General features: G+C 37.0%; 1 protein-coding gene across 10 annotated transcripts in view; it reads right to left on the reverse strand.

The window, feature by feature from the left end:
• TUT4 (terminal uridylyl transferase 4) overlaps window positions 1-23,241 on the reverse strand; it is a 141,756-nt gene that overhangs the window by 24,774 nt on the left and 93,741 nt on the right. For 6 of the 10 annotated variants that reach the window (XM_063104195.1, XM_063104196.1, XM_063104197.1 and 3 more), the window contains 8 exons: window positions 14,410-14,487; window positions 14,068-14,245; window positions 13,800-13,847; window positions 13,631-13,713; window positions 7,360-7,475; window positions 5,474-5,697; window positions 4,517-4,617; window positions 1,278-1,725 (listed from right to left, as the gene is read on the reverse strand). In XM_063104195.1, coding sequence (XP_062960265.1) covers window positions 1,278-1,725; window positions 4,517-4,617; window positions 5,474-5,697; window positions 7,360-7,475; window positions 13,631-13,713; window positions 13,800-13,847; window positions 14,068-14,245; window positions 14,410-14,487 — 1,276 coding nt within the window. The remainder of the gene's footprint in view (window positions 1-1,277; window positions 1,726-4,516; window positions 4,618-5,473; window positions 5,698-7,359; window positions 7,476-13,630; window positions 13,714-13,799; window positions 13,848-14,067; window positions 14,246-14,409; window positions 14,488-23,241) is intronic. The other 4 variants (XM_063104189.1, XM_063104193.1, XM_063104190.1 and 1 more) reach the window with 2 other exon arrangements.

Here is a 23,241-nt window from a genome sequence, read left to right on the forward strand (position 1 = left end):
TGGAAAAAACAGTGAGCGGAAACTGTTATAAATTAAAAGACACTTAAGACATATAGGGGCTGGCCAGTTAGCTCCCTCAGTAAAGTGTGGTGCTGAGAACACCAAGGTCAAGAGTTCAAATCCCCATACTGGCCAGTCAAAATAAAAAAAAGAAAAAAAGAAAAAAAGAGGTAAAGACCACATACAATGTGTGGGCTTTGTTTGAATCCTGATTCAAATCCATCAACAATAAGAATACTTTTTTAGAGGAACAAGGAAAAATGAACAGGGACTGGGTATTAGGTATGGTAATGGCCTTATGATTTTTTTTTTTAATACAAACTGAAGTTTACAAGCAAATTTGATCCAATGTCTAGGATCTGATTAAATATAAAAACCCCCAAAACCTTTTCAAATGGTGGGAAGGAGTCAGATAAAAGAATAGCAAATTTTTGATAACTGTTAAAGTTGGGTAATGAGGAGAGTTCATTATACTTTACTATCTCCTTTTGTGTACATTTTAAAATTCCCATAAAAGTATTTAAATTGAAAAGCTAGATATAAAACTAGATCTATGGCACATACCAACTATTTTTTAAAAGGCAAATAAAAAAAATGGCTGGATGGTAATATACAAAAAAATATTACTTAGTAGTTATACCTAGGAATTAAAATTGTAAATGATTTTTTTATTTTTCAAATGTTCTACATTGAATATGTACTATTTAGATATCGGGGGAAAATATTATTTTTTCATGCACTAATTACTATTAACATCTTTTTATTCTTAAAGAATAGCTCCTTACTGGGAGACAGTAGAGTCTACGGCCCAGAGAACAGGTTTTAAAGAAAGAAATTAAGTCTTGGAACTACCTTGTTTAACTATAACAATATAATAGTGAAGCTATTTAACCCTTCAATTTCATCAGCTGTAAAATGAATGCTAATAATACCTATACCAAGCAGGGTGGCAGTGAAAATTTTAAAAAAATAATTAATAGCTAACGTTTATGTGCATCACTTTATTTAATATTCACCATGTCCCTGTTTTACAGATGAAACCAATGCACAAATTAGATAATTCCCCAAGGCCACATCATAGAGGGCAGAGCCAGGATTCAGATCCAGGCAGTCTGAATCCAGAGCCCATACTCTTAAATCTTTATCTAATCCTATACCTCCTCTCCACAAATATTGCTTGCCTTCCTTTTCCTCATGTTATTTTCACAGGTTCAACCAATGATACCAATCACCCAATCTTCTACAGACAGATACAAAAGAAGAACAGGAAGAGTTACCCGAATTCCCCACTGCACTGTTGTTCACCAGGGAATTTGGAGCCACAGTACGAGGCCAGTGTCCATCGTGAGAGGAGCTAGGAATCGCCATGGGTCTGGCAGCAGGCTGTGCAAAGATGATGCTGGGATCATTCAGGCCGATATTGCTAGGGGCACTGCCTGGTGCAGAGTGGATCACTGGGCCATGGATAGGCCAGGAAGGGGCAGGGAGCTGGAGGGGGTGCATTGGCAACAATCCCATATTGTGCATGGGAGAATACTGAGCTGGTGATGACTGGGGAAAATTATACATAGGCATCTGCACTTGATGGGGGGGCTGGGCTCCCTGCTGAGGTGGGCCTAGCTTAGGTTGGGATCCTGGTTGGGATGGAGGCTGGGTAATAGCAGCTGCCTGGGAAGAGTTCTGTGGAAATGGCTGGGGCTGAGGAGAATAAGATGGTGAATCAGACTGCAGAGGAAAAAAAAAACATTTTCATATTAATTTACAAACATCTTAATTTTATAAAAATAGAGATTATCAAAACACCAAATATGGAGTTATTTCATTATAACGTTATAAATGGAACTCTATGTGTATAATACCAAATAACGATAAAACATCATTTTACATGAAGATAGAATTTTCCCCAAGGTACTCAAACCCTCTCACACAGGTATTGCTTCACAAACCTTTTTATTGTCCAGAGAAAAGAACCCAGACATCATTCCCATCATGCAGAACATATATTTCCCATTGTGAACATGTAACTTACATCTAAATATCTTACAGTTACTTTAACTCAGTCCCTCAACATGTAATTCCTGAGTGTCAATTACATACTGGGCATTTTTCTAGGTATTAAAAATACAATACTAACATGTATACCCTCATGGAGCTTAAAGTTTATGGGGGATGGGGGGAGCAGATAGCAATTACATAAGCAATCACAATAAAGCATAAAGATTACTATGATAAAGTATGTATAATTATAGTGTATAATGAGATCCCAGAGTAGGAACACTTGAACCCACTTTAAGAAGAAGAGAGAGAGAAGATCAGGAAAAGTGGATGGGCTGGCCAATTAACTCTGCTGGTCAGACTGCGGTGTTGATAACAAGGTCAAGAGTATTGGCCAGCCACCAAAACAAAAAAAATTAGAGATCAATGATAAACAGAAACCAGTCTAATAAAAGAAGGTAGAGATAAGGGGAAGAAGAATGTTCCAGGTAGAGGGAACAACATGATTAAAGGTCTATAGGCATGAAAACACATGACTTTCTTAAGTAACTGGAATCTGAAAGAAGTTTAATACTACTGGAGTGCAATGGCAGGGAACGGCAGATCTGAAGCTAAAGAGCTAAACAGGGGCAAGGTAATGAAGGGTCTTGTAAGCCTTGTAATTTAGATTACACACTGAGGGCAGCGGGAAACAAGCATTTTAAACAGGTCAGGAACATGATCAATCTATAATTTAGAAAAATTATTCTGGCTTAATAAGAATAAAATAGAGAATATTTTTTTTAAAAAAAGGACTGATGAGCCTCATTAGGAGGCTGCACAGCAGTCTTGAGATGATAGCAGCTTAGGCTAGAGAAATACAATACAGAGATAAGAAGCAAATGACTATTTTTAAAGTACTTAGTGACTGACTGGATATAGAGGCTGAAGTAGAGGGGAAAGTTTTGGAAACTAGACAAACAGTGGGATCTTTCAAGGAGATGGTGTACAGAAGGAAGAGGCAAGTTTGAGTGGTTGGAGAGAAATAAAAACTACATTCTAGACATGTTAAAGTTGAGGTGCTTTGTTAGACATCAGAATAGCAATGTCCGTTAAACAGACTCTTACCGAAAGCTCAGGTGAGAGAAAAGTAAGGGCTAGAGGCAGAGAATGAAAATCAGGGACACAGAGAAAAGTGGTTAGAGCATAAGTTTGGAGACAGAGAGCCTGAGGGTTCAAGGTCTGATTCTAAGTGTCTATTGACCTGAGGCAAGAAATTTTTTAAACCTCAGTTTCTTTACCATAAAGTATAAATAATAACAGAATCTATCTCATGGGTTTTTGTGACGATTAACTAAACAATACATGTGGAAAATATAACACCAAATTCAGGACAGAAAAATGCACAGGTGTTTTCAACTGTGAGTAATTTTTAAATAAAGTAAAAATAACAATGTTAAAAATTGTTAAAGCTTGGTGGTGGTATATGAAGGTTTATTTCCTATACTTTCTTTGTATTTTTATTATATAATAACAAACAGGAAGAATGCATGAAGAGTACATAGTTCATACTCAAAAATGCTAACTACATTAAATGTTATTATTGTTGTTATATGACATTTATGAAAGTATCAAGCACATAATAGGTATTCAAATGTTTGGAGTGGGGGTGGAGAGCTTCCTAAATATTTTTCCAAGACTCTCCCTGTTACTGCTCTTCAAATTTTCTAAGATTTTTTTCTAAAACACAAATTACATCAGATTTAGCATGTTTAACAGTTAACAACTTTGACGCTTCTTAAAAGGCATGCGTTTGAATCTTATAATTTCTCTTATTTTCAGCTTCCCCATTTGCAAAGTTTGATCATACTAATTAATACCTATTTCACATGGCCACTCAAAGGATTAAATTTGATAATAAGTGTGAAGCACTGAAACACCGTGCCAGGTTTAAAGTAAGCACTCAATTAGTATTTAATTAATTAATTTAAGAAGTACAAGGATTTAGACAAAGGTTCACAACAACTCAGCAAAGTTAATATAAAACTTATGAGTCAATTCTAATTTGATACTCTTGTCTTTTTACAGGGTGTATTTTACTAGGTATCTGTATGTCAAACTATGAGAAGACAAAAATGCAAGCAAATGCCATGTATAAATTACCCTAACAGCAATAAACCCCTACTACAATTCAATTTTTATGTCTATTTCTATTAATGATACTGATATTATTCCACTAGGCAAAGTCTGAAATCTCAAAATCATTACCTTATTTTAATCCATCTTATTAGGTAGTTATCTTATTTTACAAATAAGGATGCAGGCTCATATAAATTAAGTGGCTTTTCTGTTGACGAAGCCCAGATCTACATTACTCCAAAAGTAATGCTCATTCCACCTTGTGTCCCTAGCAAAAACACCTCCACAGAGCATTATGTAATCTGGAAGACTATATTTGCCTGATAGAAAAAAACCCTATCACCCACCAAAGACAGTGCTATCTTCCTGTTAAGACTAACCCACTAGCAGGCAGAGTACTTACACATTCTGAGGATTGTCTAGTCCTTATGGACTGATCAACCTGTTGCTGGGCTGAACCAGCCACCTGTTGGGCATTTACAAGGTTGCGAACCAGCTGGGCTGCTAAGAGAAGATATCACAAAGAAAATCAACAGATAAAGAAAGTAGCAAAGAAATGACAATCAATAAACTCCCTTCGTATGTAAGAGTCTCAAATCTCTCTGAAATTTTATAAACTTAGACTTTTAAACTATGACTATCCTGTATAGTGTAGGACTTACAACATTTTTTTTAAAAAGCCATTTTTCAATCCTACAGATCAATTAAAAAAATAAATGGTTCTAAGGGCTGATGGGTTAGCTCACTTGGGAGAGCATGGTGCTGATAACAACAGGTCAAGGGGTTGGATTCCCATACAGGCCAGCCACCAAAAAAAATAAAATAAGTGGTTCTGGAAACACAAATGCCATACCACTTTTCTAAAAGAGACAAAATATTTAAGAAAACACTTTGTGCAATAAGAAGTAGAATAACCGGAAATCACTACATCTATAATCTTTTTTCTTTCAATAAATTCTCAGTTGAGCTAGTTCTTAAAATTGTTTGTAGAATACAACAGAAATAGGACTCCTCCTCTCATAACAGCAGTGGGAAGAACTATAATTTCTCCTCTATGTTTCCAGGGGAAAAAACTCTCTATATTAGTAGGAAGAGAAATAAAGAGTCTGACTCAAATCCAAAGAATACTTAAAGAGGAAGCTAACTGAATACAACAGCCTGTGGAGACCTTGACAGTGAACATACCCAAGTACTGTTCAAAGTAAAAGCCTCGTTGTCTAAATTTTCTCTCTTTAGGAAATTTTAAGGCCTAAAATCATACAACTAGGTTTGTAATAGAGAGAAATCAGGGTCCTTAGCATACTATCAACATAAATGACTTTACTTACACCAGAAACTATTTTTGGCCTTTTCTACTTACCTGCCACACTGCTATTCCTCTGACGGGCCAGCTTGACCTCCGGGCACTCTCTTCGTACATGTCCTGCATCTCCACATATGAAACATCTGAGGTCTCTGGGGTCTCTAAAGTCTCGAGTGTCATGGAGGTCTCGGGTGTCAAGAAGGTCTCGGGAGTCTTTCTCCTCTTCATTCCCTTCTTTCTCTTCTTCACTCTCTTTCTTCTTTAGTCTAAATAGTAAACTGCTGATACCAATAATGTGGGGCTAGGGACTTGTAAACAATGTGAGTCATAGAACAAACTAAACTAAACAAGAGTCTCACAATAACAAAGAGACTAACATACCCACTGTTTCATGCAACTTTTTGAAGGCAAAGTAACTCACATTTATAGCGTACCTACTCACATGGCAGAAACTGGGCAATCCAGTAGTTTTTATAATACAATATATTTTGAAAATTTTAATATCAAATATTAAACCTCTAACAATCCTTAGATGTTGACATTATCTCCTTTTTAGAGAAGAAATTGAGGCTTATAGAAGGTAAGTGTGTTGCCTAAATTTAACAGTCAGTAAATAGCAGTGATGGAAACTAGGATTTAATTCTGTCTAAAAAGTTGCAAGTTTTTATATTAGGCCAGACTTGATGATAAAAAGGATTTTCCTGGCCTATTAAATATAGCATACACCCAAGGGAGTATGATCCATAGATACATTTTGAGGTTGGTGTATAGAATATACATCCCACAAGGTATAAGATATAGAGGTATACCTCACAGCATATATCTCAAAGATTCAGTTAACTGTATTTTAATTAATGATATGCATGACTATGAGGTCCTCTGCAAGTACCCAATGTCTTGGTCATTATTTTTCTTGGCTCCTAGCACAGTTCTCAAAACATAGTAGGTGTCAATAAATGCTTCTTCAATTAAAAAAAAAAAAAAAAAAAAAATGAATAAATGAACAAATGAATATCACAAATAAATCTCATCCTATTACAAAATTCCACTCAAATGAACATTTACCTAAGGTCTAATTTAAAACCCTGAACTGTCTTGTGGAGGATACTGACATTAATAAAACACATGTATTTCACAGGGCCATAGCCTATATAGCACAGTAGGACCAAAGTCCTTAGTTTAGGCTGTAGCATAGTAGGACCAAAGTCCTATGGCTTAAGCCTTAGCACAATTCTTTAGGAATACACATAGAAATGCTAAGATTGGAAAAGACCAAAAAACCTTCACAGGACTAAAGTCTTTGATGTAGATAAGAAAATTGAAACACAGCAAAAGTGATTGCTCTGGGGGCAGTTGCCCTTGATGCAGCTAAACCTATATGATAGGATAGTATGTGCGCTAAAATCTTCAAGGCTATTCGGCTAGTTAGTGATTGGGCGATATTCCACATCTTACCCTCAGCTGTTTCTTTTAAGTTTCTTGGGGAGCTAAGTAAGCACTGCTATGGTGATTATCTCATTGTTTCTTTTTGTATGTCACATAGCTTAGTTTTATGACTCCTTTGATGGTAAACTGCTTGAACTATTTTAAGTTACACCTACTTTAATGAAGATTGTCATGCAGCCAGTTTGTTTATGTTTTCACTATGACTAATTAATCACCTGGGTTTCTTCTGTAACTTTCTTGCCTGCACAATAAAAGCTGAGAATAAACCTGACTCAGTGTTGTGCCTGGGGCCCTTCTCTCTTGAAGGAGTTCTCCCTGGGTGCAGTCACTTCAGGCCTCTCATTGCTCTAGATATATGGGCTCTGAGTAATCCTTTGCATCTCTGTCACTCTGCGAGAGGTGACACTGTCTCACTTAAACACTTCTGAATACAATTTGCTACAAATTAGTCTCACATTTATCTTCCTTGTAATGTTGATATATAATCATTTGCCAACCTTTTTCTTTTAGGGCAGTCTTTCATGTAGTGGCCGATTTTTCCACACACACGGCAACATCGATCATTGGGAGCCAATTCTCCATCTGTTAATACTCTGGAATCAAAGAAGTACTCCTAGAGAGAAAATACAACTTTACTAGAAAAAAATCACAAAAATTTTTTAATCCAATGGAAAGAGATCAAGATGCAAACGTGATATAAAGAAAGAAAAAGAAAGTAAATTATCAACAAATATTTCACCGTAACTAAAACCATAATGTGAAACTGAGAGTCAGAACCGTTATCATCATAACAGTTGCTAACAGCATTAACCACTTTACATCCACATTGTATTACACAGAGATGCTACAGATGAATGAAAAAATCTCAATTAAAGTAGATACAATTTCCATCCTGATTTTATAAATGAGGAAACAGACTCAAAGAGTTCAACTCATCTGCCCATAGAAAAAAAGTTGGTTAACTCTTCAGATAAAGGATTTAGAGCTAAGTCCATCTGACTACAAAGCTCATGCTTTCTGCTATTTCTGGAAAGAAATTATTCTCTGTACAAAAGAGTTTTATGTAAATAAAGCAATTCCCTCATTTATTTCAAACATGACTGATTTGCAAACTTTTTAAGAACATATAACAGGTAATATAACTAAAGAGAAGGTAGGGAACTAATAAGTAAATAATTTTCCCTAGTCTTAGAATCAGGATCATTTTTGCTTTATCTTAGCTCCTTGCTTATCCTTCTAAGCTTTAGCTCAGTTTTACTTACACTATCACAAAAAGTAGTTGGTCCTAAAGATACTCACTCTTCTGGAAGGCAAGAGAACATGTCCACTTAGCTGTCTTCAAATCTATCTAAAGTCAGGAATAAAGGTATAATAGACACACCCAACAGAATGATTATAATAAAAAAGGACAGAGTTGTATTGTTAAGTATATGGAAAAACTGGAACCCACATATATTGCTGGTAGGAATGTAAAATAGCACAGCCATTTTAGAAAACAGTTCAGTCCCTCAAAAAATTAAACACAAGTTTATCGAAATGATGTAGCAATTTCACTGTAAGGTATATATTGAGAAATGAAAGCATACGTTCACCAAAAATGTGTATACAAATATTTACAACAGCATTACTCATAACAGCCAAAAAGGTGAAACAACCCAAATGCCCAACAACTGATAAATGGATAAATAAAATGTGGTATATCCATACAATGGAATAAGATTCAGCCGTAAAAAGAGGCTGGCCAGTTAGCTCAGTTGGTTAGAGTAGGGTGTTATCACATCAAGGTCAAGGGTTCAGATTCCCACACCAAAAAATGTAAAGGTTAAAAAAAAGAAATGAAGTACTGATACATGCTATAGCTTGGATGAGAACCTTGAAAATATGCTAAGCGAAAGAAGCCAGTACCAAAAGGCTACATATTATATGACTCCATTTATATGAAATGCCCAGAATAGGCAAATGAATAGAGACAAAAAGTAGGTTAGTGGTTTGGAGAGAGGAGAGAGAAAATGGGGTTTGACTACAATGAGGACAAGGGTTTCTTTTAGAGAGGACAAAAATGTTCTAAAATTAGACTGTGGTGATGGTTGCACAATCCTATGAATATACTAAAAAACACTGAATTGCACAGTGAATTGTACATTACATGACTTACAATACCTCAATAAAGCTGTTTTATTAAAAAGAATGAGAGATACACTTTTTCACATTCACTACTAACAAATGTAGCTAATTAAAATCTTCATCATCCTATTTTCTGCCAGGACAAAATAAAGGCCTTTCTCAATTCACCCAGTTGCTTAAGGCAGAAACCTAGAAATCAGCCTAAACTTGTTCTTCTTGTCCCAGAACCTCTAATGAATCACCAAACACTGTATCCATTCTATTTCTGAATATCTCTTGAATCCACTTTTCTCTGTTCCACTATCCCAATTAAGAGGGCCTACACATGAGGTCTACTAACTTTTTCTATAAAGAGCCAGGTAATGAATATTTTTAAGTTATTGTGGCAAAATTGAAGATGTAATATAGGAACACAGGGAGAAAAAGCAAATTTTCATTAAAAATTTTTGAAGAAATTCAAAATATGCTAATAGTAATAACTGGATATAATTTCTTGTAATACAAGTTTACTAATGAGAAGAATGGAATTCTTTTGGGGAGGACAATAGTTCGCTTAATGGTGTTCAATGTTAGTGTGTCCTTATTAAAATTGACGGTAAATGTTCACCTGTAAATGCTGATCTGCAATTACATTTTATGTATTTCATCTCTGAAAATGTTTTTCACAGATAATGAGGTTGAAGATTCAGGTAGAGAGAATAAAGAAGGGATCTTTATTCATATGGAATACGTATGCGTATGGAAGGATTAGCCTTTAGTAAAGGACGGAGATCTGAAGATGCAGGCAGATTTATATATCTGATAGCAGAAAGCTGAAAGAATACTTATCTGATGCTATCTATTGTCTCAGAGGAAAATCACCTACTAAAAGTGAGAAGGGCAGAGGTGAAAGGTGGGACAAAGTGTGAGGTGTACTGAATTTTGAGTAAAATAAATAAAATTTGAAATAGTTCTTACAGAATGGGAGACACAGGTAACTAAAGAAATGTAGTAAAGACTCTCAAACAGTATCTAAAGTCCAGTTGAGGCTGGTGAACATTAATTTATAGTTGTACTATATACTTAAAACTGCCTAGTTTTATGACTTTTTTCCATTAGGGCTTAGCTACTCAAGCATAGGCAGATGGGGGGATAGCTGAATTCATGTAAGGTTGAACACACAATGGAACAAAAGAAGGGCAGTATACAAATGAATTTAAATTATATGCCAGAGAGCAGACAGAGAATCTGAGTTAAATGGGGGAGAAAAAACGAAGACAGAAGATAGGTAGATAGTGGGTCAGTAGGCTGGTCCTAACTTAGTGAGTTATCTCAACTGATTGTTCACAGTCAGTTATAGATCAAACACCTTGTTCTACTTTCTCCTCTTCTCACTACTGTACTTAACTAGTCTTTAAAAAAAGAAAAAAAAAAAGAAAATGAGTCAATATATCAGAGGACCTAATGACATAGAATAGTTGAAGTTAGAATATTTAAGTGAACAAAAAAGGTGACAGAATAGGAAATATATTTCTCTTTATCTTTCATTAGTCTAAAGGAATAAAAAACATTTATCTCATATGCTATTATGATGCCAATATCTAGCAGTGAAACAGGAATAAAGTATAAATATAAAAGACTATGTACAAGGATACTTTCTACGAGTTATAACACTGATTTAATGAAGACAACTTACATGTCCCTCAATGGAAAACAGCTGAATAAACTAGTATATACAAGCTATGGAATACTATATATTAACTTTTAAAATAGAATAAAGTAGATCAAAAAATGATTAGCAGACTTATGGGCCCCTTTTGCTAGGACTCAAATTGATGTATGGCTCTTACACCAAATGAAATTCAAGACCAAAGACTTTGATATCTATATACAATTGAAGACTACTTATTATAATATATTATTAAGGATTACTGAAATTCTACATTCATAAACTAAAATTGGCACATTTCCAGTTTACCAAGTGCTCTAATTTAGCATTGTACTAAAAAGTCTAACTGCATAGGACATTGCTAGGTTCTTACCACACACCACACATAAACATACAAACAGCCCCACATTTTCAGGTAAAATGTTTTATCAGTACATCTTCATATTTGTTTTGACCTGACTGTGCTTTTCATTTATTGCTGTTTCAATTAATGTGTTGGTAAAATTGCTGGTAGGTTTTCCTTTTTTAGTCATTTTGTTCTTGTGTGATTTTTGGGTTGTTGTCATTTTATTTCTATTATTATTTTCACCTCCTAAAAGGATAGACAATCAAAAATATCTGGGAACCAGTGCTCAAAGAGAAAAAAGATCCAGACCTCTCTGTTTTTCCTATTCCACCCCCAAGAAACAAGAGTCCTAAAATTGGATAGAATAAGTTCAAAGACATTCATTATACAACAATAAATACATGGCTTCCCTCCCTCCCTCCTCCTTTCTCTCTCTCTCAAGATTCTCTCAGTTTCTTCTCTTAAAATTCTCTTGCTCTGAAACCAAGACCTCCTGGAGTCTCCCTAACCATTAGAAAGCAAGCAAAACTCAGAATGAGACCAAAAGGAATGTGTGACACACTATACCACCCAGTTCAGGCAAAAGGAAACCTCTCAGTTCCATGCCATTTAATTCAGTTTACTAAAAATACACAAAAATTAGAGCAGAAGCCCCAGCAAATTAAATAGAGTATTTCTTTGGTTTTGTCTTCTCTGTGTATATTTTCATCAAGATTTCTAGAGATGGGAGTTCTGGTCAAGACGGCAGAATAGATGGTCCCCAGCATCACTCTTTCCCACAGATCAACCAATTTACAAGTACAAAAATGTAACAACAGCCAAGCTGGGGCTGCTGGAGCTCAGGGGAAGAGGAGGTGAGACCTATGGAGTTCATGAAGGCAGGAGAAACCATGATGAGAGAAAGAACAAACTGCTCTGAGCATTTTGGGCCATGGCTGCTTAAAGGCTGGAGCTGCTGAGCACATGGAGCAGAAGCCAGCAGAAGCTGCAGCTGTGTCCTTCATATGGACTTACTTGGAGGCAGCAGGGGAGAAGAGGGTCTTGGTGGCCCCTGGGACAGCAAGACCACTAATAGGGTTTCCATGGACCCACACTCCTAGGAGCAAGGAGCCAGAACAACTGAAAAAGGGGAGCCATTCAGAGGCCGGTGAGTCATTGCAAGGGACTGGTGCAGGGTCCATCCCATGAGAAGTGTTTGCAGCACGAGCGATGGTGGAGATAGGCCCACCAGGAGAACACTGGAACACAGCAAGGACAGCCAATCTGCACCCCAAATAGTGCAGGACCACTCAGAGGAGACTGGTCAGGAATATAGAATTGCATGGGGTGCAGTTTGATGAAACGACTCAGGCCCAGATCAGAGTTTCTACACAACCCAGGTGCACTGGGTCTCTGGAAAGCCAGAAGTACCTAATAAGATCAGCCATTAAATCCTGAGCTGCACAAAAAGCTTTCCCTAGGGAAACTGAAGCAAAGCAGCAATTTAGCTCAACCACACTGGTTCGCACAGGAAGTTCCCCCATTTTAGAAGTAAGCAAAGGACAAAAAATTAGCTCTGGCCCAGGCACACCACGAGTGCTTGGGGCCCACCAGGGGACCTGAGGTATGGATCCAGGGATGGGACATCCCTACCCACAACCAGGCACACCAACAGCACCTCGGGGCCTGCCCGGAGTCCTGAGGCATAGAGCCAAGGACTGGATCCCCCCCCACCTCCCACTAAACAGGCACACCACCAGCGCCAAGGGGCATGTCAAAAACATCACCATAGCTGCCACTGTAACCACGGCTGCCACAGAAGTGGCTAGACACCACAACCACCAGACAGATGGTCCACAAGCCACTGGAGTACATTGACACAAGGAGAGTCACCAGCAGAGACCGAAGAAAAGAAGAGTCTGTCTCTCTCCACAAAGCCCATTCCACAGTGACAGAAGAAGCAGCTGCTCTATGATAATATTGGGGGACCTGAACACACCTCAGCATTGGACAGATCATGTAGGTAATAAATCAACAGAGTAACCATTACTCTTTCAGAGGGAGAGAAGAAACCTAGGGTTATCAGTGGTGAGACGGGGGAGAGAGAAGAGAGATTGGACAAGGTGCATAAAGAATAAGTACAATTTGTAACAATACACATACTAGTAATATTGATTTGATCAACATATATCAACACTGAACCTCAATAATATGTATAATAAATTATGATTCATTAAAAAAATTTTTTTTAATTTCTATAGATGGAAGAGGGACACTAAGCAGTACCTCAAATTCAAGATGTAACAATCCTGAGTCTTGAGTATCTACTCTCATTCACTCAACAAATGCTTATTTGGTATATCCAATGTGCCAAACACTATGACAGGCACTAGAGATAAAAAGGTGAACCCTTACTGACATGTATCCTGTATCCTGACCTCATGAAGCTTATAGTGTAGTGGGGGAGACAGAATTTAACAAATAAACAAAATTTAATAAATATATATCTCATTATGAACTATAATAAGTGAAATAAGAAAAACATTGAGAGCGATGACCATCCCTTTCCCTATTCCTAACATCAGCTTGAAAATAGGATTAGGTTTCTTGTCCTATAAAAAGTTTTATAAGAAAAAAGAAAAGATTCAGAATTCAAATCATGTAAACTTACAGCTTCTCTGCCAATAAGTGGATAAAAAGGGGTACCAAAAAGTTTCCTTCCATTGATAAATGCCTTCATGATGAAATTGGTCACTATTAAAGAAAGAATAAATCAATAAAGATGCAGATATTAATGTGTCATAGCTTCAAAGCAGGGGATCTCTACATTTAAAACTTACTTTTTCTAGAAACTCCAGCACCAAGGTTATGATTCAAGTCGAAAGGGTCTAGAAAAGAAATATTTGATTTTTAATTAAGAATTTTATTCATTGTACAATAAAATGTACTTAAAATCATAACTAGAGTCTAATACTCTATATACTCAGACTATACAAGGCAGCAAATTATTCCTTTAAAATCCCTTTAAAACATGTTTCAGTTTTCCCCTCAATTTCTTTGGCCATATTTTTCTTTTAGTCCTGAATTAATATCAGCTTAAATGATCACCTTCAATAGCAATGCACTTGGATGTCCACTGCTTCTCAAAAGTTGTCAACAGTTTTTTCTGCCGAATGCTAATTACATATTCCTTGAAATCAAACTCTTCGGTATAGAAGCGAAGCAGTCCCAACCAAAGCTCTCCTAATGATTCTTTGTTCTTTCCAAGTGTAGGTAGACGCTTTTTCTACAGGAAGAAAAGAGAAGAGAAGAGAACAGAACAGGACAAACATCTATACTATCCAAAATATGGATAGCAAATACAAGTAAGATTATTCATAAAATTAAATTATGCAAATCCTAACATGTATCAGTGAGCATTATATAATATAAAGACTATTTAAAAATTACCAGTTCTTCTGTTTTATCAAAGAAAAAAGCATTCCATCCATCAACCATTCTCTGTGGAATCTGTTTTCCATCAAAGATCTGCATAAAAAATAATTGAATTATTAGTTTTCAAGTTATTTAATGCAAAAGCCTAAATACCTAAATACCCTCATATCATTTTAGAATTTACCTGTCAAAGGCATACTGAAATATATCCTCCAAAAAGAATATGTCAAGATGGTATAATTTGATGCCAAGTAAATAATGAATAAAATGTATCTAAAAGATCAAGGTCGGAAAGGGTATCTTAAGAGCAACAGACTCTCCAAATTGACACATTTGATGTTATTTGATGTTACCTATTTGGCCTATCAAAATACATCCAGCCCAAAATAATGAAGCAAAAACTAAAGAAAATAAAATTAAAATGGCAGTTTCATCAAAGGATCATAGATGTAGAAATACACAACAGATAATATCTATTGATTGTGTACCCAAAGGAAATCAATAGAACTTTATCAGTTATCTACATCAGGTAAGGCTGAGAAGCACTTGGACACTAATTTTTGTCTGTTTTCTGATAGCTGGCCAGTGACCTCTGTGTTAGAAGGCCACACTCTTACCAACTGAGCTAACCCACCAGTCCCATTTTTATTTAATGGAAAATTAGGTAGCCTTCCCTGACAATTTGATAAGGGTTATAAATCATCACTATTAATTATGAATAATACGTTTAGTTGGTTAGAGTGCAGTGTTATAACACCAACGTCAAGTGTTTGGATCCCCATACTGGCCAGCCGCCAAAAATAAAAAAGAATTCACTGTCCTAGGGAAAGGAAGAGGGTGAAAAAATGCTATTTTACAAGAAAAATATCCCATAAGATGAATGTGTAAGGAGATCGAACGTCTTCATCACAAAGAAAGGATTGTTTTCTAATGATGAATATGCTAATTTGATCGTCAAACATTGCATACATGTATTGAAATAAAACTCTGTACCACACAAATATGTATAATCAGTACATTTCAATTTAAAAAAAACCATGATGATTGTTTAGGCACAACTGACCTCCACAAGTAATTTTGAGACTTTTATTCTAAAGATTTTAAGAAAGAGATGCAATAAAGCAGAAAGGTACAAGTTCAGAGTCAGCGGACCTCATTTCTAGCTTCAGTCCTATGGAATAGTGATGCGGGGCAAGGCAATTATCCCCCTAAGTCCTCAGTTTTCCCAGTGAAATTAAGAGATTATATTAACTAGGCCAGTAGTTCACAAATTTTTTTCTTCCTTTTTTTTTGTTTTGTTTTGTCAGCTAGCCAGCACTTTTTTTATTTTCCTTTTTCTTTGGCAGCTGGTCAGTACAGGGATCCAAATCCTTGACCCTGGTGTTTTCAGCACCACGCTTTCCCAAGTGAGTTAACCAGCTAGTTATTTTTCTTTTATGCTGTACAACCCTTTCCTAAAATGTAATCTTCTTAGAAGCTCAACGTGTAAAACAAATAAAGCAGAAATACTCTAATAGAAGCCTGAGTGGAGAAAACACACATATTTTCTTTACCCCACTATCCCTCCGCTACCACCACCATGCACATGCAAACACACCCCCACAAATGTGTCCCAGAATACAGTTAAACCAGAATAGTTTAAAACCACTATATGAGGAGGTTCCTATGGCCCTTTCCATCCTTGATGGGACAGTGATTTACAAAATGCCTGACCCCTCCAATTTCATTCTCAGGTTTAAGTTACTTGTGGGCAAGTGACAAAGGATTAATATCCAGAATATACAAGGAACTCAAACTTTACAAGAAAAAAACAAGCAACCCAATTAAAAAATGGGCAAAAGAGCTGAGTAGGCATTTCTCTAAGGAAGATATACAAATGGCCAACAGACACATATGAAAAAATGCTCAACATCACTCAGCATCTGGGAAATGCAAATCAAAACTACACTGAGATACCATCTCACCCCAGTTAGGATGGCTAAAATCCAAAAGACTCTGAATGATAAATGTTGGCGAGGTTGTGGAGAAAAAGGAACTCTCATACATTGTTGGTGGGACTGCAAAATGGTGCAGCCTCTATGGAAAATGGTATGGAGGTTCCTCAAACAATTACAGATAGATCTACCATATGCCCCAGCTATCCCACTGCTGGGAATATACCCAGAGGAATGGAAATCATCAAGTCGAAGGTATACCTGTTCCCCAGTGTTCATCTCAGCACTCTTTACAATAGCCAAGAGTTGGAACCAGCCCAAATGTCCATCATCAGATGAGTGGATACGGAAAATGTGGTATATCTACACAATGGAATACTACTCAGCTATAAAAACGAATGAAATACTGCCATTTGCAACAACATGGATGGACCTTGAGAGAATTATATTAAGTGAAACAAGTCAGGCACAGAAAGAGAAATACCACATGTTCTCACTTATTGGTGGGAGCTAAAAATAAATAAATAAATTCACACACACACACACACACACACACACACACACACACACACACACACACACACACAAAAAAAAAACTGGGGGGGAGAAGAAGACATAACAATTACAATTCCTTGAAGTTGACACGACAAGCATACAGAAAGGAAATTGTTGGGTGGGAGGGAGGAGGTTTCGGTAATGGGCCACAATAATCAACCACATTGTATATTGACAAAATTAAAAATAATAATAATAATAATAATAATAATATTATAAATAAAGAAAAATTAAATCTTCGAAAAAAAAAAAAAAGTTACTTGTGGGCAAGGACTATAGCTTATCTCTGGAGCCCAAAACCCTACAAGATCAAAACTTGGATGATAGCACATCTGTTTACAGCATAGTTTACTGAATATTTTAAACCAACTATTGAGACCTACTGCTCAAAAAAAAAAAGATTTTTGACAATATTACTGCTCATTGACAACACATCTGGTCACCCAAGAGCTCTGATGGAGATGTACTAGATTAATGTTGTTTTCATGCCTGCTTACACAACATTCATTCTACAGCCCATGGATCAAGAATAATTTTAACTTTTAAGTCTTATTTAAGAAACACATTTGGTAAGGCTGTAGCTGCCATTAATACTGGTTCCTCTGATGAATCTGAGCAAAGCAACTTGAAAACCTTCTGGACAGGCAGAGTAGATTTAATATAATTTTTTCTCTTTTTTTTGGCAGCTGGCCAGTATGGGGATCCAAACCCACAACATTGGTGTTATACATTTAGCATAATTCTTAAGAGTCCTAGGTTGTTCAGAATGGTAAATGAACACTGCTTCAACTTCAAGTCACCAGCTGCATTAGCCACTTACAAGAGTAAGCTTTGGAAGCTTTGAAGCCAGGCATTGACTTCTCTTCTTTAGCTATGAAAGTCCTAAATGGCATCTTCTTCTAATAGAAGGCTAGTTTGTCTACATTGAAAATCTAGTGTTTAGTGTAGCCACAGTCATTAATGATCTTAGCTACATCTTCTGGATAACTTGCTGCAGCTTCTACAGCAGCAGTTGCTGCTTCACATTGCACTTTAATGTTACGGATACGGTTTCTTTCCTTAAACCCCATGAACCAGTCTCTGCTAGCTTCAAACTCTTCTTCTGCAGCTTCCTCACCTCTCCCTGCCTTCACAGAACTGAAGAGAGCTAGGTAGGGCCTTGCCCTGGATTAGGCTTTGGCTTAAAGGAATGTTATGGTTGGTTTGATCTATCCAGATCACTAAAGCTTTCTCCATATCAGTAAAGGCGGTTTTGCTTTCTTATCATTCTTGTATTCACTGAAATAGCACTTTTAATTTCCTTCAAGAACTTTTCCCTTGCATTCACAACTTGGCTAACTGGCACAAGTGGCCTAGGTTTTGGCCTTTCTCAGCTTTCAACATGCCTTCCTCACTAAGCTTAATCATTTCTAGCTTTTTATTTAAAATGAGAGATGTGTGACTCTTCCTTTCACATGAACACTTACAAGCCACTGTAGGGTTATTAAATGGCCTAATTCAATATTGTTGTGTCTCAAAGAATAGGGAGGCCTGAGGAAAGGGAGAGCAATGGGGGAACAGCTGGTCACTGGAGCAGACAGAACACAAACACTTATTAAGTTTGCCATCTTATATGAGCACAGTACGTGGCACCCCAAAACAATTACAAATAGTAACATCAAAGACCACTGATCACAGACCAGTGTAACAGATATAATAATAATAATAAAAGTTTGAAATGTTGAGGGAATTACCAAAATGTAACACAAAGACATGAAATGAGCACATGCTGCAGGAAAAATGATGCCAAGAGATCAGGCAGGGCAATATGGCAGACTAGAGGTGCCAAGGGCATTTTCTTCTCACAAAAAAGGACCAGAACAACTAACAGACAGCTTAAATATCAATGGGATCATCTGTTGGAGAGTCCAGGAGTGAAGATGGGAGAATGGTGAGATCCCTGTAGAGCACAAAAGCACAGAATGACAGCATAGAGAAGAGAGAGGCACAGGGCCTCAACCACAATGTCTCTGCCACCAGGACAGGTGCAGGAGAGGCTTTCCCTTGCAGGGGGAAAAGGTAAGCAAAACCCATCCTCACCAAATAGGCCTGCAGTTCCTACTGCAGGAAGATTCCACAGCTCTTGCAAGCCCAGAGCCAAGTGCACACACTGGCTGGAATACATATGCTGCATTGCCCTACAACAGGAGCACATACGTTGTGCTCCCCACCTCCCCATCCTCATAACCCAAGTTGATATGGTACAAGGCCATCTTGAAACCAGAGCCATTGCAGGAGCACGTTCTGCCCTGGGGCCAATAGTCAAGGTGCTTCCCCAGCATTAAAGCTCTGCAGTCATCCAGCACATCCATCACAGCCTCACATGAGAGGCTACAACACGCTGATCCCAGAGGTTTGAGGTCTGGACCCAGGGGTAACTGTGACCCCAGCCCTGCACACCAATCCTAGGCCTACTGGATAGATGCACTCCAACATCCCTGCCAGAAATCAGACAAGAACAGGACTTAGCCCATAGGCAGGATTTTCTACCCTAATGAACACATGCCTGGGCTATCAGAAGTAAATGTTTTCCCTACCCTAATTTATTAGGGTTTATTAGGGTAGGGAAGAAATCTTTTCCCTACCCTAATCAACACATATCTGCACCCTGCCAAAGAAGCAGCCATGAGGCCTTGCCCTCAACAGTCCCACCTAGCAGCCTTACCCACCACCCAAGAAGCAGCTAGCTGGGCCCCCTCACAGTAAGCTTCCTTCATGGCCTCATCCACAGCCTGAGAAGTGACTGGCTGGGCTACCTCAACGTCCCACCTAGCAGCCTTGTCCACTGGCTGAGAAGCAGCCGGCTGGGCCTCTTCTGCAGCTCCATCAAGTAGCCTTTCCCACTGCCTGAGAAGTGGCTGACAGGCCCCACCTCTGCAGTCCTGCTTAGTGGCCTCATACTCTACCCAACTGAAACCCAAAGACACACTTGCAGGTGAAAATCCTTCCTCATGCAAGCCCTCTACAATATTCAAAGTGGTGACTGTTCCACCAGATGCACAAATATCAATACAGGGAAACAACAAACATGAAAAACAAGGAAACATGACACCACCAAAGAAACACAATGATGCTCCAGTAACTGGTCCCAAAGAATCAAACATTGCAGACTTGACAGAAAACGAATTCAAGTTAATAATCTCAGGGAAACTCAGAGAGAAGAGAATGCAGAAAAACAATTCAATGAAATGAGAAAAACGAATCAAGATCTGAATGAGAAACTTAACAAAGACAGATATCATTAAAAAAATCAAACAAAAATCTTTGAAGTGAAGAATTCACTGAATGAAATAAAAAATGCATCCGAGAGATTCAATAACAGATTAGATCAGGCAGAACAAAGAATTTCTGATCTTGAAAACAGCTATTTTAAAATAACCCAGGAAGACAAAAAGAAAAAAGAATTTAAAAAATGGATAAAGCCTAAAAGATATATGGGATACTATTAAGTGAACGAGTATTCAAATTATAGGCATTGCAAAAACAGGATAAAACAAAAAAGGTATCAAAGACATATCTAATAAAATAATAACTGAAAACTTCCATAGTCTTGGGAAAGATATGAACATCCAAATCCAGGAAGCTCAAAAGTCCCCAAATAGATTCAACCCAAAAAGGCACTCTCCAAGACACACTATAGTCAAATTGTCATAAGTTAACAAAAAGAGAGTTCTATAAACAGCAAGAGAAAAGTGTCAAGTCACTTATGAGGAATCCCCATTAGACTAACAGCAGACTTTTCAGCAGGAACCCTACAGGCCAGGAAAGAATGGGATAATATATATTCAAAGTACTGAAAGAAAAAAACTGCCAGCCAAGAGTATTATACCCAGCAAAGCTATCCTTTAGGAATGAAGGAGCAATAAAGTCTTTCTCCAACAAACATTAAGGGAATTTATCATCACCAGTCCAGCCTTACAAGAAATGGTTAGGGAAGTACTACCTTTAGAAGAAAATACCCAAAAATATAAAACTTACTGGTAGAATAGATACACAAATTAGAAAGAGAAAGGAATCAAACCTCATCAACACAGAAAACCATTAAACCACAAGGATAAACAATAAGAGAGAGGGCTGGCCAGTTAGCTCAGCTGGTTAGAGTATGGTCTCGTAACAGCAAGGTCAAGGGTTTGGATTTGCATACAGGCCAGCCGCCAAAAAAAAGAGAAAGAAAGAAAGGAGCAAAGGATATACAAACAACAAAATGACAGAAATAAGACCTCAAATATCAATAATAATTTTTAATATAAATGTATCAAATGCCCCAGTCAACAGAGACTGGCTGATTGAATTTTTTTAAATGACGCATCAATATGCTGCCTACAAGAAAAACATACCTTACCCACAAAGAAACACATAGACTGAAAGTGAAGGGATGGAAAAAGATATTCCGTGCAAATGGAAAGCAAAAGTGACCAGGAGTAGCTATATTTTTATTAGATAAAGGAGATTTTACATCAAAATCTGTACTAAGAGACAAGGAAGGGCATTATATAATGATAAAGGGATCAATACAGGAAAAAGATATAAAATTATAATTATATGCACCCAACACCAAGAGTATGAACAGATATATAAAGTGAATATTATCAGGTCTAAAGGGAGAGATAGATGCCAACACAATAATAGTTGAGGACTTTAACATCCCACTTCCAGCATTGCACAGATCACTGAGAAAGAAAATCAGCAAGGAAATATTGGATTTAAACGGCTCCATAGACCACATGGATCTTACAGACGTTTACAGAACATTTCATCCAACAGCTGCAAAGTACATATTCTTCTCAGCTCACAGAACACTTTCCAGGACTGACCATATACTGGGCCACAAAACTAGTCTCAAATAAGTTTAAAAAAAAATGAAATCATATCAAATATGTTTTTGATCATAATGGAATAAAACTTAAATCAATAACAAGAAGAACTTTCAAAACTACACAAATAGATGGAAATTAAAAAACATGTTCTGAAAGACCAATGGGTCAAAGAAGAGACTAAGAAAGAAATTTTAAAATTCCTGGGAACAAATGAAGATGGAAACACAACATACTAAAACCTATGGGATACAGCCAGCGCAGTATTAACAGGAAAGTTTATCGCAATAAACACCTACATAAAAAATTAAAACTAAAAATAGAAAAAGATTTCAAATAAACAACCTAACAATGCACCTCAACAAACAAGAAAAGCACAAACAAACCAAACCCAAAATAAGTAGAAGAAATAATAAAAATCAGAGCAAAAATAAATGAAATTGAGATTAAAAATACAATGCAAAAGATCAAATGAAAAGTTTTTTTTGAAAAGATAAACAATCAACAAACCATTAGCCATACTAACCAAGAAAAAAACAGCAAAGACTCAAATAAAATCAGAAATGCAAAAGGAGACATTACAACTGATACCACTGAAATTCAAAGCATCATTAGAATTTATTATGAACAACTAACGCCAATAAATATGAAAATCTAAAAGAAATAGATAAATTCCTGGACACATATGACCTACCAGGAATAAACCAAGAAGAAACAGAAAACTAAATAGATGGATACAACTAGCAAGATTGAATCAGTAATAAAAAGTCTCCCAAGAAAGAAAAGGTCAGGACCAGATGGCTTTACTGCTGAATTCCACCAAACATTTAAAGAAGAACTAATATCAATACACCTTAAACTAATTCAAAAAACTGAAGTGGACAAAATTCTTCCAAACCCATACTGTGAGGCCAGCAGCACCCTGATACCAAAACCAGGCATGGATACAACACAAAAAGACTAGCAGCCAGTATCCTAATGAACATAGACGCAAAAATCCTCAATAAAATACTAGGAAACTGAATCCAATAGCACATCAAAAAGATTATACACCATGATTACGTGGGATTTATCCCAGGGATGCAAGAATGGTTCAACATATGCAAATCTAGGGCCGAGCCCGTGGCGCACCCAGGAGAGTGCGGCGCTGGGAGCGTGACGACGCTCCCGCCACGGGTTCGGATCCTATATAGGAATGGCCGGTGCACTCACTGGCTGAGCACTGGTCACGAAAAAGACAAAAAAAATATATATATATATGCAAATCTATAAATGTAATACATCACATCAACAGAATGAAAGAACAAAAACATGATCACCTTGATAGAAAGCATTTGATAAAATTCAACATCCCTTCATGATAAAACTCTCAACATATTAGATACAGAAGGAAAGTATCTTACTATGATAAAGGCTATATATGACAAACGCACAGATAACATCACACTGAAAGCTTTTCCCCTAGGAACTGGTACAAGACAAGGATGCCCACTCTCAGCATTTTT

This window comes from Cynocephalus volans, chromosome 8, assembly GCF_027409185.1.
Source record: "Cynocephalus volans isolate mCynVol1 chromosome 8, mCynVol1.pri, whole genome shotgun sequence".
Taxonomy (NCBI): Eukaryota; Metazoa; Chordata; class Mammalia; order Dermoptera; family Cynocephalidae; genus Cynocephalus; species Cynocephalus volans.